The sequence below is a fragment of the Halichoerus grypus genome, chromosome 15, assembly GCF_964656455.1.
Source record: "Halichoerus grypus chromosome 15, mHalGry1.hap1.1, whole genome shotgun sequence".
Lineage (NCBI taxonomy): Eukaryota > Metazoa > Chordata > Mammalia > Carnivora > Phocidae > Halichoerus > Halichoerus grypus.
The window spans coordinates 10,175,279-10,194,906 of NC_135726.1; the positions used below are offsets into that span (position 1 = coordinate 10,175,279).

The following is a 19,628-nucleotide window of genomic DNA, read 5'->3' on the forward strand; positions in this document are numbered from 1 at the left end:
CGGAAGCAAACAAGAAGGCAGAGACAACGGGCAGAGTTGTGACATCACAGGGGCTTGCAGAAATCACAGCACCTTACAAAAACATGACTCCATACCACCGAGCTGTCCCTTCCCTGAGTGTTACTCGACATGTGAGGTCCTGTGCACTCGAGTCACAGTCTGTCCAGAAGGGCCAGTCTACAAAGCCTATCCTATTTCAGTTGTCACAACAGCAGGTTTGGTAAAACCTCTAAATAAACCCAGGGGGAGATCAAAAGTCACCTATGCTTAAACCAGACCTTAGCACGGTCAAGAAATACAAGTTCCAGGTTTGAACCCAAAGCGCAAGGTAAATGCTATAGCATGCTGTTGAATCCCAGTGATAGAATACTTCCCATGGCTCGTACCATTTTTAGCATTTTAAAGTATGGTCCCAGGCACTGTGTTTCAGAGTTGGAGAAAGAGTGTGGTAAGAGATAAGACAAGTTTTGGAGTCAGACCGTATCAGAGACTCGAGTCCCAGTGTTGCTACTTAACTAGCTAGTGCCCCTGTAATGAGTTTATTCATCTACAGTACTGGGGGAAGAACAGCACTCAGTCTTCCTCGTGATACCGTTATCAACTTTAAATGAGACGATGCATGTACAATCCTTTGGCATACAATAACTACAATAAGCATTGCTGTTATTTCAAAGCAGTCAAATACATTATTGAGGACAAGAAACAAGCTTTCTAGCTTACATTAGTTAAAAGGCCAGTCCTTAAAGCCTATCTGTAACTCTCTGATTTACTTGGGAGAATTCAGACAACTTTTTTTTTTTTTAAAGGCCTTAAATGAGGGTTGTCTGGGTGGCTTAATTTCCTCTGGGGTGGTGATCTCTCGGTCCTGAGATTGAGCCCCACTTGGGGCTCCATGTTCAGCATGGTGTGTGCTTGATCCTCTCCCTCTGTCCCTCCCCTCCAATTCTCTCTCTCTCTCTCAAATAAATATTTTAAAAAATTAAAAAAATAAAAGGCCTTAAATAAAAAAAATACAAAACTGATTGACGGCATTTATAGTTTACAATGCATATATAGACATAGTTTATAGAAGGCATTTATAACATTAAAAATTAAAAGGGGGAGCAAAAGAAAGAGAGGCGTTTACCCAAGATGACTCAATGTGTCCTTTGTTTTAACTTTGTGTGACCTAAGCAGAAACCGAACCCCCCCTCCTTCAGAGGGCAGTTGGTAGACTCCAGTCCGTCTGTGGTTTTCCAACTTAAGAAGCTGTAAATTTTATAACTCTGCACCCTGCGGTCAAAGCTGTTGAATGTTGTGTCTGAAGTCAGGTGGTTCGTGTGTTAGAGGTAGACATTAAACAGTTCTACTAAGGACCTGGAAGTAGTTATGGAGGTTGCTTGTCAGCTGTAAATTAGAGACCCAGTGCCAGTTGGCTGGAAAATTCTCTGGACTAAGTCCAGTTAAGTAGACTGAATCGCTGGCGGGCTCTCTAAATGTGCGCATCGACCAGCTCGCCGTGCAGGCTGACATGCAGCGTGGGGTGGCTCAGAAACAGAATTGGGATCCTCGTGCCGCGGCGGGGGGCAGGCAGTGGGGGGCGTTCCCGGGACCCGGAGGGCATCTGTGTTCTCCACTAGAGCCAAGAACAGTTACTGACTGCTTTCAACAAGGTCACTGAAAATGCTTTGAAATAGATGTGAGTGGCAGGAACGATCGGGTTCACGTTGCCCCTTGTCCCGGCCGGGTTCCTCTGCGTTCATGGGGGCAGCTGGAGTCTCAGCTGTGTGGTTACTCCTGCTCTCCAGGTGCAGGTGGGGGAGTCTGGGACCAAAGGGATGGCCAGGGTCACACTGACGTCCTTAGGTGCAGGCCCACCTGACCAGAGGCTGTTGTCTCCGTTTAGGAAGGGCGGGTGTCATCAGTGTTAGACCACAGGGTCATTTAGAATTTGGAAAGTCTAAAATTGTGTCTTAAACCTGGTGCAGGTGACAACCTTAATGTCCGGGACCTGCAACGTCCACAAAGCCTCATGCTCAGAAGGACTCTCTCTTCAGTCTAATGCTCTGCTGTCACTAACTTGAAATTCTTAATAATGTTTTTAAGATTTTATTTATTTATTTGAGAGACTGAGTGAGACAGAGCATGAGCAGGGGGAGCAGCGGAGGGAGAGGGAGAAACAGACTCCTCGCTGAGCAGGGAGCCCGATGCTGGGCTCGATCCCAGGACCCTGGAATCATGACCTGAGCTGAAAGCAGACACTTAACCAACTGAGCCACCCAGGCATCCCAATAATTTTTTTTAAACAAGGGGCCTTGTGTTTTCATTTTGCATCAGGCCCCACAATTTATGTAGCCATTCTTTAGGGTAGGATTGGTTTCTTTTTTTTTTTTTTTAACAAAATCCTATCTTTTTGAGAACAGGGTGAAAGAGTGACCAACAGAGATTCTATTGGCTAAGCAGACAACATGTTTCCAAAGGATTGACTATTTGCAAGCATCAGAGAGTGAGAGACAAGATGATTGCTGTGTATTCTGTTCTTGGTCACTTTGCTCCTCAATACAGGATAAAGAAAAGGACAAAGAATACCTTAATTATCATTGAGAAGCAAATACTATGTTATAATTGGCAAATACTCATCTTTTATATACTTGGCCTTGATGTCTATTTGTTTAAATAATTACTGCCTTTCAGAGGCCTGTATGAGCTGATGTTAGACTCTTAAATCAGCTTTTTGCTGGTTTATACAAATATTGTCTTTCAGCCTACGTGATTGTGCACACAACTCTGCATGTGAATTTACGGCTACATAGACATTATAGTCAAGCCTTAAGTCATTTCATTTTTTATTTTTTTTTTTATAATTTTTTTTTTTTTTTTAATTTATTTATTGAGAGAGAGAGAATGATAGAGAGAGAGCATGAGAGGGTGGAGGGTCAGAGGGAGAAGCAGACTCCCTGCTGAGCAGGGAGCCCGATGCGGGACTCGATCCCGGGACTCCAGGATCATGACCTGAGCCGAAGGCAGTTGCTTAACCAACTGAGCCACCCAGGCGCCCTCATTTTTTTTTTTTTTTATAATTTTTTTTTTTATTTATTTCATTTTTTAAAGTTGAGAATCTTTTATTCATTTATGTGCTCACTGAATGCATTAATGTGTTCAGCAAACAAAATATAAATATGTCCTATATGCCATATATTATATGAACACATCATATAATCTTGTGAATATTTATAGTAAATTGTGTAAGTTATTCTTGCTTTGGCTGGCTGAGTAAACTTATTACTTTGATAATATGAAATAGATTAGTTGCCTTCTTGGAATCAAATCTGCTTGCTGCTGTTTCTACTTTTAGCTCAAGAATTTTACTCTTCAAATTAATACTTATTCTTCTCAATCTCTTCCAAAAAGTAGAAAAAGAAGGAAAACTTCCAAATTCATTCTATGAGGCCAGCATTACCTTGGCATCAAAACTAGATAAAGACCTCACTAAAAAAGAGAACTATAGGCCAATATCTTTGAGAGGTAGATGCAAAAATCCTCAACAAAATACTAGCAAACTGAATCCAACAAAACATTTAAAAAATCGGGGCGCCTGGGTGGCTCAGACGTTAAGCGTCTGCCTTCGGCTCAGGTCGTGATCCCAGGGTCCTGGGATCAAGCCCCGCATCGGGCTCCCTGCTCGGTGGGAAGCCTGCTTCTCCCTCTCCCACTCCCCCTGCTTGTGTTCCTGCTCTCGCTATGTCTCTGTCAAATAAATAAAAAAAATAAAATAAATAAAAAATTTAAAAAATCATTAACCACGATCAGGTGGGATTTATTCCTGGTTTGCAAGATTGGTTCAATATTTGCAAATCAATCAACATGATACATCACATTAATAAAAGAAAGGATAAGAACCATGTGATCATTTCAATAGACACTGAAAAAGCATTTGACAAAGTACAACATCCATTCATGGTAAAAACCCTCAACAAAGGAGGTTTAGAAGGAACATGACTCAACGTACTAACGACGATATATGAAAAACCCACAGCCAATATCATCCTAAATGGGGAAAAACTGAGAGCTTTTTCTTTATGATCAGGACAAGAGCGGGATGTCTACTCTCACCACTGTTATTCAACATAGTACTGGAAGTTCTAGCCACGGCACTCAGACAACAGAAGGAAATAAAAGGCACTCGGGGCGCCTGGGTGGCTCAGTTGGTTAGGCGACTGCCTTCGGCTCAGGTCATGATCCTGGAGTCCCGGGATCGAGTCCCGCATTGGGCTCCCTACTCAATGGGGAGTCTGCTTCACCCTCTGACTGTCTCTCCTCTCATGCTCTTTCTCTCTCTCTCTCTCTAAAATAAATAAATAAAATATTTTAAAAAAGAAATAAAAGGCACTCAGATCAGCAAGAAAGAAGTAAAACTTCCATATGATATTATATATAGAAAACCCTAAGAACTCCCCCCAAAAACTGCTAGAACTGAGACATGAATTCAGTAAAGTCACAGGATACAGAATCAACATACAGAAATCTGTTGCATTTCTATACACCAATAATGAAGCAGTAGAAAGAGAAATTAAGGAATCATTTCCATTTATAATTGCACCAAACATAGTAAGATTAAGTCTAACCAAAGAGGTAAAAGACCTGTACCCTGAAAACTATAAAACACTGATGAAAGAAATTGAAGATGACAGAAAGAAGTAGACATGCCATGCTCATGGATTGGAATAACAAATATTGTTTAAATGTCTATACCACCCAAAATAATCCACACATTTAATGCAAGCCCTGTTAAAATACCAACAGCATTTTTCACAGAGCTAGAATAAATGATCCTAAAATGTGTATGGAACATATAAATTTGTATGGAAAGACCCTGAATAGCCAAAGCAATCTTGAAAAAAACAAAACTGGAGGCATCACAATTCTGGACTTCAAGTTATATTATAAAACTGTGACAAAACTGTATGGTACTGGCACAAAAATAGACACATAGATCAATGGAACAGAATAGAAAACCCAGAAATGAAGCCACAACTCTATGGTCTGTTAATCTTCAACAAAGCAGGAAAGAACATCCAATGCTACAAAGATAGTCTCTTCAGCAAATGGTGTTGGGAAAACTGGACAGCAACATGCAAAAGAATGAAACTGGACCTGTTTCTTACACCAGATGCAAAAATAAATTCAAAATGGATTGAAGGCCTAAATGTGAGACCTGAAGCCGTAAATATCCTAGAGGAGAACACAGGCAGTAACTTCTTTGACATTGGCCATAGCAACATCTTTTTAGATATGTCTCCTGAGCCAAGGGGAACAAAAGCAGAAATAAACTTTTGGGACTACATCAAAATAAAAACTTCTGCACAGTGAAGGAAACTATCAACAAAACTAAGAGGCAGCCTACTGAATTGGAGATATTTGCAAATGACATATCTGAAAAAGGGTTAGTATCTAAGATATACTTAAAAAGTCCTAAAACTCAACCCCCTAAAACCAAATAATCCAACTTAAAATGGACAGAAAACATGAACAGACATTTCTCCAAAGAAAACATATAGATAGCCAGTAGACACATGAAAAGATGCTCAACCTCACTGATCATCGGGGAAATACAAATCAAAACTACAGTGAGATACCACCTCACACCAGTCAGAATGGCTAAAATCAACAACACAAGAGACAGCATGTGTTGGTAAGGATGCAGAGAAAGGGGAACCCTCTTGCACTGTTGGTGGGAATGCAAGCTGGTGCAGCCACTGTGGAAAACAGTATGGAGGTTCCTCAAAAAGTTAAAAGTAGAACTACTGTTTACCTAAAGAATACAAAAATATTAATTCAAAGGGATACACACCCCCCGGTATTTATAGCAGCATTATCTACAATAGCCAAATTATGGAAACAACCTAAGTGTCTATCGATTGACGAATGGATAAAGAAGAGGTGGTATATACATACAATGAAATATTACTCAGCCATAAAAAAGAATGAAATCTTGCCATTTGCAATGACATGGATGGAGCTAGAAAATCTTATGCTATGTGAAATAAGTCCATTAGAAAAAGGCAAATACCATATGATCTCACATATATGTAGAATTTAAGAAACAAAACAATTGAGCAAACAGGGTAAAAGAGAGAGGGGCGAACTAAGAAACAGAGTCTTAACTATAGAGAATGAACTGTAGTTACCAGAAGAGAGATGGGTGGTTAGTGGAGGATGGGTGAAATAGGTGATGGGGATGAAAGGGGGCACTTGTCATGTTGAGCACCGGGTGATGTATGGAAGTGCTAAATCACTGTATTGTACACCTGAAACTAATATTACACTGTATGCTAACTGGAATTTAAATAAACATTTTTTTAAAGTAAAAAAAAATTTTACCCTTCAGAGGATCCTTACATATTTTTGTTTAAACTGTGAGGGAAGGGAGGTGGGAAACTCAATATACAAGTTTGCCCCTTTGAGGGGAATAGAAATCCTCAAAGAAAACTTAAATTCTCTTGGTTGTTTTGTGGCTTTTTGGCAGAAATTATCGCCAAGATACTTTATTCATTAAATGACAGATACAAAGCCGCTTTAGGGAGTCATGTGATCTGCCCTCTCCTCCCCCTCCCCCGCCCCAAATTTCACAGCAGCATTTGATTTTCCTTTGCAGGTTCTAGGGGATTTTCATCCCTTTAGTAATTGTCAGCGAATGATTATTATAATACTAAATGGTGTGGCCTTATTTCCTCTACTGGAGAATATGACTTCTCCTCATCCGTAGAGCGCCGTGAGCATGGAAATCAGAAGAGGTGACAAGCGTAGCTTAGACCAGGGAAACAACAGTGGCGATAGACAAAGTGAGACACGGTCAGATTGGAGGTACCCTGGACATGAAGAGAACACCATTTCCTGGTTGGTTAGATGCAGGGTGTGAGAAAAAGGAGATGGGGTGCTTCCAACTTTTTATCTTAGCCTGAACGATTGGAAGGATCGGTTGCCATTACATGGGATTGAGAAGAACATGATACAGGGAGGAGAATCGTGAGTTCAGTGTTGTATGTTGATATGCCTTTTAAAACTTCAAGTAGAGATGCTCCATAGGCAGCTGAATGTGTGAATATGGACCTCAGAAGATGGGTTTCATCTCCTGCTCTGCTGCCCTATAGGGCAACCACTATCCACACATGGTTATTTAAGTTTAGATTTAAATTAAATGTAAAGGCTTATGTAGTCACAGTAATATGCTATGCTCAGTAGCCGCATGTGGCTTGTGGTTACTGCATGGAGCACCATGGGATTAGAGTACACGATCATCGTTGTAGAATGTTCTCTTGGAAAATATGGTGTGGAGTGATGAATTTGGGAGTGGTCAGCATGTGGATTGTACTTAAAATCAGAGCACTGGATGAAATCACGTGAAGGAGTGTGTATAAATAAACGAGAGGTCAAGGTGTTGGAGGTCCCTTTGATAATGAATAGTTAGGAGATGAGGAGAATTCAGCCAAAGAAATTAGGAATGAAGTTTTGTGGGGCAGGAAAAGAACTGAGAGAATCCGCTTCGGGTGGCAAAGCAAGGAGGAAGTGATCGATTGTATCCAGTAAGACGAGGCCCATCAACTCTTGGATATGGCAGGGTGCCCTTGAAAGAGCGGTTTCGGTGATATGTTGGGGAGGGACGCCTGATCCAGAAGGATCATGGGTGAATGAGAAAAGATATGGAGACGGAGAGTAAAGACAACTCTTTGAGGGATTTTTGCTCTAAAGGGAATCAGTGAATTGGGATATGAGCTGGAGGGATATGTGGAGATATATCCCACATGTGTGGAGATTTTTTTAAGAGGAGATAGATAATAGTGTGCTTGGATGCTGATGGGAAAGATCTAATAGGGACATTTCAGTAAAGCTCAAGATAAAGGGGTAGTTCTAGTAGTGGTGTCCTTAGGTGGATGAGGGCAGATGGAATCTGGAGCGTAGTGGAGAACCTGGACCGAACAGGAGCTAGGGTCAGGCGTTGTGGGGAAGAGTAGGAGAGCTGGAGCGTGTGAGTACAGATGCAGAAAGAGGTCTCACGGGGGAGATTGTGTAAATCCTCTTCTTATTGGTAGCATTGATAATTCTCTATGGCTAGCTTTACTGGAGCCTGAGGGACACTTGACATCGTGATTGGTTTTGTTTAATAGTAATGACACTTTGATGTGCTTAATTTTTTTTTCCCTAAACACCTCCTGCTGTTCACAGCAACATTTTAAAATGTTTTACGGAGAAACCACAGGCCACATACGGCTTAGGTTCTAGAGTCTCTCTAAAAGGTGAAAGAACATATTTTCAATGCCCATTGAAAGTGTGTTAAGTCCCTCTCAAATCACCAGAATGGAAGTCTTCCAAACTCAAAAGGCAAGAAGTAGTATTTTTAATTTTTTTATGCATTTCCACTGGGGACCCATTTGCCCTGTGGTAGTCGACGTCAGGATCTAGTTTGAATGGGAGAGAATGGGGTGGTCTTAGGAAGTGGAGATAAGTGAGTGGATTTCTTTCTCTATCATGCTTAACACTTGAACTTGCGTCCCTTACACACGTGTGTGATACATCATGTGTTATAAAATCATCCTGCCTCCTGAGCGTTATTGCTCACTACAACGCCATGTGCTTCACCTACGTTTTACTGCACACGTGGGCAGGTGCACTGCATTACTCTTTCCCTGTGAGGTCTCTGTACAAAGAGATTCCGCTAAAAGGGATATGGCACAAAGAAAACAGAAACCCAAAGTGTTACATACGAGATACTACTTTAATTGAAGGGGAAATTGAGTTGAAATAGCAATGAGCATCAAGATTCTTTTCAGAATGTAAAACCTCTCTCAAAATTCTGGTGTGATTGTGAATAAAACTCTCAATTGTGTACTTAATATCAAGAACAGTTGTATGACATAGCTATAAAAAGAAGAAAAAGACTAGAAAGGTCTTCAAAAGTAAGACCTCTAGGACCTTGATTTTGAGGTTTTTGTTGGTGACTAAGGAGAATTTGGCATGTGTCCATTTTAATGGTACTATTACCTGTTGTGTTTTGTTTTGGATGGGGGTGAAGGGAACAAAGACCCATCTGTCAGGATGTTGGTTGTTTCTGGGAGGCACCAAGTATTCATTTTGTTGTACAACAAATGATGTTCACACCATGGAATCTTCGGAGTAAGCCATAATATTCCTGGAGACGTTGAAACTAACAGCAAGTGGAAACCATTTTGTAGTATCCTGAGCAGTGGTTGGTGTAATGAAGGTCCTTGAATAGCTGCCACCCACGCAGCCCTAATTGAAGTGGGTCCCACCAGACAGAGAAAGAGCCAGGGCTTCCTATTTTTAACTGGAAATCTGCTTTGCTTTTGGGGCATGAATGCCCAGTCCTAGTGGTAAAGAATTTTCCACAAGACTCATGGGGCGGGAGAGAAACAGCTATTTATACTCATGTTTGAGATTAAAAGAAGAGGAAAAAAGGAAAAGCAATACTTAAGAAAAGAGAGCATCAGGAAGGGAGGCAAATAATGTTTGCCCCAAAGACAAGGTGATAGATTGCAATATTTAGGCACATTTGGTTGGCGGTCCTACATTCTATTTTAAGCTTATTCAAGAGTCACCTGTGTGATCCTGTACAAGTTCTTTCTTGTCAGTTTTTTTCCAATGAAAAAATGAGCAGCTATGTTGAAGAGTTGTTATAGGAATGTTTTGAGATAATGCCTAGAAAATACCCAGCAGAGGGCCTGACATGTGGGACGTGCCAGTACATGATTGCTCTTATGTTAGTGGCCAGACCTTATAGGGTCAGATTTATCCTGAGTCCTTGTCCTTTTTTTTTTTTTTTTTTTTAATTTTTATTCAAATTCCAGTTAGTTCACATACAGTGTAATAATTAGTTTCAGGTATACAATATAGGGATTCAGTGCTTCCATACATCACCCCTTGCTCATCAGGACAAGTACACCCCTTACTCCCTATCACCTGTTTCACCCACCCCCACCACCTCCCCTCTGGTAACCCTCAGTTTGTTCTTTAGAGTTAAGACTCTGTTTCTTGGCTTGCCCCTCTTTCTCACTTTTCCCCCTATGCTCATTTTTTCTTAAATTCCACATAAGAGTGAGATCGTATGGTATTTGTCTTTCTCTGACTGACTCATTTCACTTAGCATAAGGTTTTCTAGCTCTATCCATGTCATTGCATGGCAAGATTTCATTCTTTTTTATGGCTGAGTAATACTCCATTGTATATACATACCACATCTTCTTTATCCATTCATCTATTGATGGACACTTGGGCTGTTTCCATAATTTGGCTCTTGTAGATAATGCTGCTATAAACATCAGGGTGCATGTATCCCTTTGAATTAGTATTTTTGTATTCGTGGGGTAAATAATAGTAACTGTTGGATCATAGGGTAGCTCTATTTTTAACTTTCGGAGGAACCTCCATACTGTTTTCCACAGTGGCTGCACCAGTTCGCATTCCCACCAACAATGCAAAAGTGTTCCTTCCCCTTTCTCCCCATCCTCGCCAACACCTGTTGTTTCTTGTGTTGTTGATTTTAGCCATTCTGACTGGTGTGAGGTGGTATCTCATTGTAATTTGATTTGTATTTCCTTGATGATCAGTGATGTTGAGCATCTTTTCATGTATCCTAAGTCCTTTGGAGATTAAATCCATTCCAGTATATACATTAGCAACCCCTACTTCTGGTCCTATTTCTTTTTGTCATATCTGTTCATCCTGGTACAAAATTGACAGACACATTCTCTTTGGAAATCCTACTGGAATTCCTTGGATTCTAAAATTGATGATAGGTAACTCTGAGCGGGGTATTCTATGGTTTTTGGAGTTCCTCCCTCATGCCCAGCTTCTACTGGCACCCAGGAGAAGGATTGTAAATTGTGGCCCGGGATAAATCTTAAAAATATATATTCTTAACCTCAGAAGACAAACTGAGGGTTGCTGGAGTGGTGGGGGGTGGGAGGGTTCGGGTGGCTGGGTGATAGACATTGGGGAGGGCATGTGCTATGGTGAGCACTGTGAATTGTGTAAGACTGATGAATCAAAGACCTGTACCTCTGAAATAAATAATATATGTTAAAAAAAGAAGATAGTAGGAAGGGAAAAATGAAGCGGGGGAAATTGGAGGGGGAGATGAACCATGAGAGACTATGGACTCTGAGAAACAAACTGAGGGTTTTAGGGGAGGGCGGGGATGGGTTAGCCTGGTGATGGGTATTAAGGAGGACACGTACTGCATGGAGCACTGGGTGTTATACGCAAACAATGAATCATGAAACACTACATCAAAAACTGATGTATGGTGACTAACATAAAATAAATTTAAAAAATTAAAAATGAAGAAAAAATATATATATGTAGATTCAGTTTCAACCATTATCTGTGAGGCACCACTCTGTTAGTCCCATGCTAGGCTTTCAAGTGTAATGGGAAGGTCGAGACCTCATAATATAACCTTACTGCCTTCAATATATTGTAGAAAAAAAAATTTTTTTTTTTTGCTTTATTAATGGATATACATAGAGTTGAGGGTAGTGGGCTTATAGCAAAAGTCGTCATGTTTCCCTATTTAGCATCCATCTAAATCACAGCTTTGATGATATGGAAATACACATTTTAAAGTATCAAGGGAAAACTTGAAATCAACATAAAACACACTTGGGAACAACGGCGTGAGCCAAGTTTAAGGTCAAAATGTCATACAAATATCTTTAAAATGTTCAGTGAGATTTCTGGAATTCCAGGGTCTGACCTGTCTCTTCATCTCTGGTTTCTATCTATGCTGTCCAGGTCCTGATGCAAGGCAAAAATCCGGGGATAGCTTGGAAGTATGCACTTCCCAAAGTCACGAATGGAACTCAGCCAGCCTCAAAAAGGCACAGCCATGCCTGGACCACAGTGCAGTCTCCGTGCTCTCTCTCTTGTGGTGCAGGTAGTTGATTTTCCAATTCTACCTTCCAAGTCTCTTCTCAAAACATGTTCTTCAATCTCAGACCTCTTTACATTGTATGATTTAAATAAGCAACAAAAGAACTGCCTTTTATGGGAACCATCCCTGTAAAAAGCAAATATTATTGTCCTCTTTAAGGATTTTCCTATGTGGAAAGGAACCAAGTCTCAGAAAATTCAAGTCATTCATAACCAGGACTCAAAGGTTACCTATCTGAATTTATGGGGCGAAATAGACAAATACCTGTTTTTTCTTAAGATTTTTATTTATTTATTGAGAGAGATAATAATAGAGAGCATGAGGGGGGGAGAGTCAGAGGGAGAAGCAGACTCCCTGCCGAGCAGGGAGCCCGACGTGGAATTCGATCCCAGGACTCCTGGATCATGACCGGAGCTGAAGGCAGATGCTTAAACAACTGAGCCAGCCAGGCGCCCTGACAAAATACCTGTTTATTTATATTTTTCTTTTCAGCTTACAGTTTAGTTTCTCCCTATCCTGACTTTTCTGTTGGTAAGAACCTCCCACTGAGGCTTGTGGGAGGGAGGGTCTAACCCAGAGAGAACACGCGCAAGGCAAACGTAAGACGTCTGTCTGAAACGCAGGTATTGTGTCATCCCGTCCCCCAGGGGAGAGGCCAGCAAAGTCTCTCTCAGGAGGGAAGTGTGGGGAATCTGAGAAATCACCCTCCTAAGGGAGGGAAAACAACAGCTGTCCTCTCAGTGAGTAGAAGGCAAGCATTTTATTTAGATCCAAAAATATCATATATTTGTGTGTAAGTCAGTCTTTGTTACCCTTGCCCCTGTGAGAAGAAGAATGAAAATCTATAAATGGATCCATAAAACTGAAGCATGGAGGTTAGCTACACATTTTCTCATTATCAGAGCATCTGGTGACAGTGGGTTTCCCAAATGTGTCCATCCCCCTAAGCACAGTGGGGCATCTTGACCCAGACACAGAGAGCAGAAATATAGAAAACGAAGAAATTCTTCAGTCTATAAGACTTCTTCAGGTGTTCATGCTAATTAACAAAACACGAGGAAATACTTCTTTGTTAAATATATTAAATATTTGAAAAAAATATTAAATATTTGAAAAGTAATATATTTTTATAGAAACAAAGGGGATTCAGAGCACATGGATCATGCTGAGCCCTTAGGAACGCATAGCATTGTTGAGTTATTACGTTGTACACCCGAAACTAATACAACACTGTATGTTAATTATACTTAAAGAAAACATAAAATTACCAAAAAAAGTAATACATTTTTCGTAATACACATTTTAAAGGCAATAGACTATGCAGAAGAAAAATAATTTTCCCTAATCCTTTAATCAGCACATGCCAATGTTAATACTTTTGTCTGTGTCATTCTATCACTTTCTTATGCAAATATAAAGACACGTGTGTTACATGTTTTCAGACACACCCACACAGATCATTTTATATTATTTTTTTACGGCACAGAAACCATGCTATTGATACATGTTTACAATATGCTCCTTTTCACTTAAATTACAAGCAGTTTTTCATGTATCAAATGCTTTTTGAGATCATTTGCAATAACTTCCTGGTATTCCAGGGAGAGCACTGTTCTTTGGGAAGGAAAGAGATTCAATCTATTTTCCATTTATGGCGAATGAGTCCAACCAAAGGGAGGATGCTGGAGAAGTGCATTGTGGGATCCTCCCCTTGCCTTGATTTAGCGATCCCTTCATGTGACTTCCAGACCATAGTGTGTCCAAGGCATATGAGAAGGAGAGTCGAAATGAATAAATGGAAGTAAACGATTAACTCTAGGGAATCCTAGTGTTTGGTAAGTGTCTCCTCCAGGCACACCTCCTTCACCTAATCATTATCACAGGAGTAACTTTTCATTGTTTCTCAGATTCCATTTTAAGGAAAAGTACCATGTAAATATAAACAAACAGAATTCAAAGAGGCGGCAGCATTCCTATTTGGAGAGCTGACAGACAAAATTATTCACACACATAAAAAATACATGCTTCTGATGAGAAGTCCGGAGACGAACATTGCAAGCCAGGCATTAAGTGTCACTAAAGCCCCAAAAACCAAAAGCCCCGAGTCCTAGCTGACAGATATGAATCCCTATTCAGAGAGTTCAGCTTTTTGTTTATATCTATTTCTTATGGAAGTAGAAGATGCTTCATGGAAAAGTAGGATATTAGAGTTTCCACACATAATTTACCAAAGGTTTTTCTTTGAAGAACATTTTCCAATAGATGGATGCAATGTGAGTTCAAGTTTGTGGGATGTTCCCCTATATAGCCACCCTGTTTTCAAAAGGTTGTGTTTATCACTTCATGGTTCAAGAATCCATAGCGGTCTTGAAAACTAAGAAGCTACACATTCAAATTATTAAAATATGAAAACTATTACCTCGGGGGGAAATGGGATTCAAATTAGTTGCAGATGGGAGGTGTTCTCAACACCGTATTTAGACTCTGTATCTTAAGTAAAACATCAGAACCCTGGTAAGTCAAGCTGCACTTGGAACTGAAATTGAATTGGTTATCTGTAATTTTCACTTTGTAACTTTTGATGTCTTATTAGGTTACATAAGCGTAAAGGCCATTTGCTTACGAGATCAAAACACTCAAGTCAGTTCCTCGTTCTGCAATGCAAGAACCAAGCCAGCAACTGCACCCAAAATATGCAATGCTTTCCCCTGCCCTGCTTAGTAAGTCATCTGGAAATGTCTTTCTGGTACCATGTGTACTTGCATGCTCTTCTTGTTGACATGAGAAAACTAAAACCCACTGTTGGTGCTTCTGCTCACAAGTGACCCAGAGAGAGAGAGAATGCCCAAAAAAAGTAAGAGAGAAAAGAAGACAATTGAGGTTAAAATATATAACTGGAAAAACACAGATTTGCTTTAGACATTCATTTGACTCCAGCATTGCAAGCCTAACCTTGGGGTTTTAAGGTATCTTTTTTTTTTATTCTTTATTTTTTAATCTTTACATAGAGCCTCCCCTGAACTAAATCAAACAGATATTTAAATAATACAAAATCCCATATTAGTTAGATTTACATGTAGTTGTGTGCTTAACTTTCATATAGTCATCCAAGAATTTAAAAATCATAATACTAGGCAGACCATGAAACCCCAAATGCAAATTACACAGTAGCAAGACACAAAATGAAAAGAAAGAGGTAGAGGCCAAGTGGTAATCCGCTTCTGATGATGGCACTCTATGGGGAGCTCGGTGGGTGTGTTTTGGGGATGGATTTTAGCCACACTATTGTTTGAACGCTAATTTTAAATAATCTTCCCAGCCGAATGGAGTCTTTTGTGTGATTTATCTTCTGCCAGATGTATTTATAAAGAATCGGCAGAGTTCCTTCTAAAGCAGTGTTGTGTTCCCTAATGATTCAGATCATCTTAATAAGTAGTGTTTGCTTCGTGGTGATGCAATTATATTGCACAATCTTTTTAGACACATACATGCATTTTTTCCTTGTAATAGTGCAGTGGTTCTCATTGTCTGGGGCTTCAGCTGTTCACCAATCCCATATGCCCTGTTGTCCACCTCGTTTTTCTCCAAGAATCTGGAACCAGCTGTGTCCTGAACACAAAGAGTAGAAAGAAATTTGGTGGGCTTCCATGGTTTTTCCCATTTTGCTAAGAAATATCTGATTCTAAAAGATATCCGGTGGCTCTAAGATATGAATACCAGACAGTGTTATTGATGCCTGTGGAGTAATGTCTTCTTTAGATGGTGTGTGTGTGTGTAATTGTGAGTCTGCTTGAATGGCAAGCTGATGTTTTGTGATTTTAAGCCTCCTTCCCATTGTTGGCTGTTTCTGCCAAGCAAAGACACAGACCCCCTTCATATGTCCATCCAAGGAAAGGGAGAGAGCCCAGCTTGTGCCTGACTGCTAGAACTTCTGTGATGACCCTGTGTGGAAATAATACTGTGCAGTAACCAGTTACTGGCTATTTAAAAACAGAACAGCCCTCACAGTGACTGCAGGGTTGGAGTGGTGGAACAGGCAGGATCCGTTGCTCCCTTCCTTTCTTCTCCACCTTATCATTTATATCTTTGTATTTTCCTGTTGGAATAATGGGACCTTCAGGGACTTATACTGGAAATAAGGTCTTAGGTTATTCGAGTTAGAAGGACAAAGGAATCCATCCCATCTAACTCCGTTATCTTCCCATGCAACAAGCATGTCGTATGCACCTACTGGATGCCAGCCTTGGGCTGACAGTGTGGATCCAGAGAACTTGTACTTCGTGCCACCAGTGAACTCACAATCAAGGGGAAAAGAGGGGTGTGTAAGGAAGTAATTGAGAGGCGGTGAGATATGTGCTCTGAAGAGGGCGTGTACAAAAAAGCAGGGGGGTGGAAACGGACAGTGTAGGAGCTGGGCTCTGAGGTGGGGTTGCTAGGGACTGAGGACAGACAGGGAGTGAGCCTGGGGCCCCAGGATGCAGAAGCATGCCTGGCATGCAAAAGGTCTACCTGGTGTGCTCTTTCCGTACTTTAACAGATTCATCGTATTTGTCGAATGAAGGAAAAAGTTGAATTGGTTAGACAAAAATGCCATCTTTATAGGAAAATGGTGAAATTAATAATCTCATAAATATGTTTCCTTTACATCTTACAAGACACAAATAATTACACAAATAAGGAATTATTCTATTTTGTATTCTCTTTCTTTAAAAGAATATGAATTATGCAGTGTTTTAGAACAACATCGTCTAGAACTCATGTGCCACATTCTCTGGACGAAAGGAAAGGTTTTTAACTTCACACATCGGGCTGGAGGGGGAAACCAGGGGGAAAAATTACAGGACTGGTAAAGGTGGCAGAAATGCAAATGTAAAACAAAAAATGTATTTGGTCTCAGGTTTTATTTCTTGAAATGAGATTTAGACTACTGGTAAACTAGTCTTAGACATCACTCCTATGACTGAAATGTGTAAGGTCATCTCTGGGGGATCTTTATGCCAGGCCTTCCAATCCTAGATTATCAATTGGTCAAATGCAGTCATTGGAAAGGATTAGTAGGTTCATTCACATGCACACCAAGTCTCAGAACACCGTGAAAAATGTGGTCTGGCAATCTTTCCATAAAGAACGCAAGGTTGTGTCTCTAACTCATCCATGAAGTTGAAGAATAACCGAATAGTTGGGGGAACTGCCTCCTTAGAAATAGTTTCTGTAAGACCACTGCTGAAGGGGCCCTTCCCTCCTGCAGGCATGTATGATGCATGTGCACCCCCCTCCCCTCCCATTGATCATTCTCCCCTCAGTCTCATTACCATACTTTGTATTAACGTCTATTATAGCCATCATCCCATAGTATTGTCCTTATTTGTTCACATATCCACCTCATCACTGTGTTGTAGGCTCCTTAATGGAAAGAACATTGCCTCGTCCATTTTTCAACCCCGATGCCTAGGAGAGTCCATGGCACAAAGCGAAGATCCGAGTAGATTTGGCCGAATGAATGAATCGCTCAGGTTTCCAAATGGCACATGTTTCTTCCCTTGCAGAGAGCAGGAATGTGTTTTTGCCCAGAACGGTGTGCTGATTAAATGTGACTCCCTCTCACTGGACCCCATTTGCATAGGCTTCGAAACCCATAGAAAAATAGTTGCTAGGAGTCGCCCTTATTGGTTCTAAAATCAATCCAAGGCTTTCATCAGGTGGTTAAAGCTTATACAATAACTGCTTTGGAAGGGGTGATGCAAAGCCGCAGCCTCATTGGAAGTAATTCTGGTTTTTCACTGCAAGCTGGAAGCCGGGCGAATGGAGTGTGTGCAGCCAGTCGTGTGCGGGGGGCCAGCAGAGCAGGAAGATCCAGTGTGTCCAGAAGAAGCCCTTCCAGAAGGAGGAAGCCGTGTTGCATTCTCTCTGCCCAGTGAGCACGCCCACACAGGTGCAAGCCTGCAACAGCCATGCCTGCCCACCGGAATGGAGCCTTGGACCCTGGTCTCAGGTAACTGGGCGAGACCCGGAGTCGTGAGCCTTGTTCCTTCTGGACAAAGACGGTGGCAGCAACAGGGGTGGTGTCCTTGCTCTCCATGAGGCACTCAGCTATTTATGCTTTCCCGGGAATCACACTGAGTTAATGTGACGAGGCATTTTAATTTGTATTTTTTTGTGATTTTTATGCAACCTGCAGATTGGAAGCCCCTGCATCACAGCTCAGAGTCTTCCTTTGAAGTCTAGAAAGTAGAGTATGGGGGCCATTGAGGCTAGATTCATGAGCACAGCTAGGAAGGATTTGCGTGTCAGTGGATTGGCAGACGAAAGGGCTACTGAATTCTCTAAAGCAAATAGAAAACACAAATACAAAAAGCGGCGTAGGAAGGATATTCAACTCTTGCTTCAGGGGAAAGAGCCGTGGTGTTGGAGGGATCCAGAGGGGAGTCGGGTATAAAGTTTCCTATCATCACAAACTCCCAGTGAAAGGTAGAAAGTTATAAGTCACAAGAGGCACAGACCTACCCACCATTCACAGCCCTGAGGTGCTCAGTGGGGGCTGGGTTTGTCCGAGGTCCTCTCAGGTGGTGTCTGGAAGCATTTTTCACTGTCCCAGCATGGAGGAATGATGCTATGGGCATCTATTTGGTAGAGATAAACATCCTACAGTGTCAGGGACGGCTCCCAAAACAAAGATTTATCTGGTCCAAGACATGCTGACGGTGAGAATTCTGCTCCGTGGTAACCCAGCCTCTGCTAAACCACGGAGGTCAAGCCAGCTTTACGGAATCATCAAAAAGAGGCAGGGGTTCCAACTGTGAAGCCAGGGAGAAGTCCGCGATCACATTTCTGCCATGCTTTCCTTTAGGGAACATTATCCTGGAGCACTGATTTCTGATTAAGGATTGCAGTGTACTGCCCCATCCCCAATAGAGTTCAGATCAAAGCTTTTTTTTTAATTATAGGACATGAGATTTTTTTTTTAATGTTACAACTCTGGTAGGGGAATAAGGAGCTAGCAGTGGGAAAGAGTATCTTTGACATGCATTGGTCAATGCTTTAAAAGGAAGGAACATAATTATTTATAGCAGAAGGTCAATCTAAATAGGCTATGGTGTTATGTCTGGTCTCTTTTTCTGCAAGTAAGGAGGTACACTTTACAAGAGGAAAATTCAAAGGGCTGTTTTAGCCAAATGTGTGTGGTAGGCATGGGGAAAAGATTTGGGGGGCCAAGCAGTTCCAAATGTGACCTCATGAAAAGGAGCTTTGGTTCAGAGTTTGCCCTAAATTTGACATGGAAATATTTTGAGAGTATTTTATGTCCTTGGTTTTTTGTTTCGTTGTTGTTTACTAAGACCAAAAATGTGTCCTTTTGGGAACATCTTCCTGACAAATTTGAAAGGAGTCCCTCAAACTTTGTTACCTCAACCTATTCTTCCCTTAGAGACCATGTCTCTGAAACCCTCTGGGAAGCAATTTTAAAATGTCTCATCATTCTTAAAAAAACAATAATTTAAAAAAATGGGGAAAAAAACAGGAAAACATAAAATAAGAATTCTATTGAAGAAGGGTCAACCATTTAGAAATTTTGAATGTGAATGAATGATGATATGCGTTAGTGGTACATCTCCCCGCCTGATACCAGACAAACTTGTCTGCCCGTCTTCACTACGTAACAGCTGTTTGTTTGATCTTGGTCAAGTTCTCTAAGCTCCGAGTCTCA

The 19,628-nt window shown here is 41.0% G+C and overlaps 1 protein-coding gene across 1 annotated transcript in view; it reads left to right on the plus strand.

The window, feature by feature from the left end:
- The window catches only part of ADAMTS18 (ADAM metallopeptidase with thrombospondin type 1 motif 18), a 141,456-nt gene that overhangs the window by 109,325 nt on the left and 12,503 nt on the right, over nt 1-19,628 (plus strand). The window contains exons 17-19 of the mRNA XM_078063528.1: nt 11,788-11,929; nt 14,520-14,646; nt 17,714-17,918. Of these exons, the coding sequence (XP_077919654.1) occupies nt 11,788-11,929; nt 14,520-14,646; nt 17,714-17,918 (474 nt within the window). The remainder of the gene's footprint in view (nt 1-11,787; nt 11,930-14,519; nt 14,647-17,713; nt 17,919-19,628) is intronic.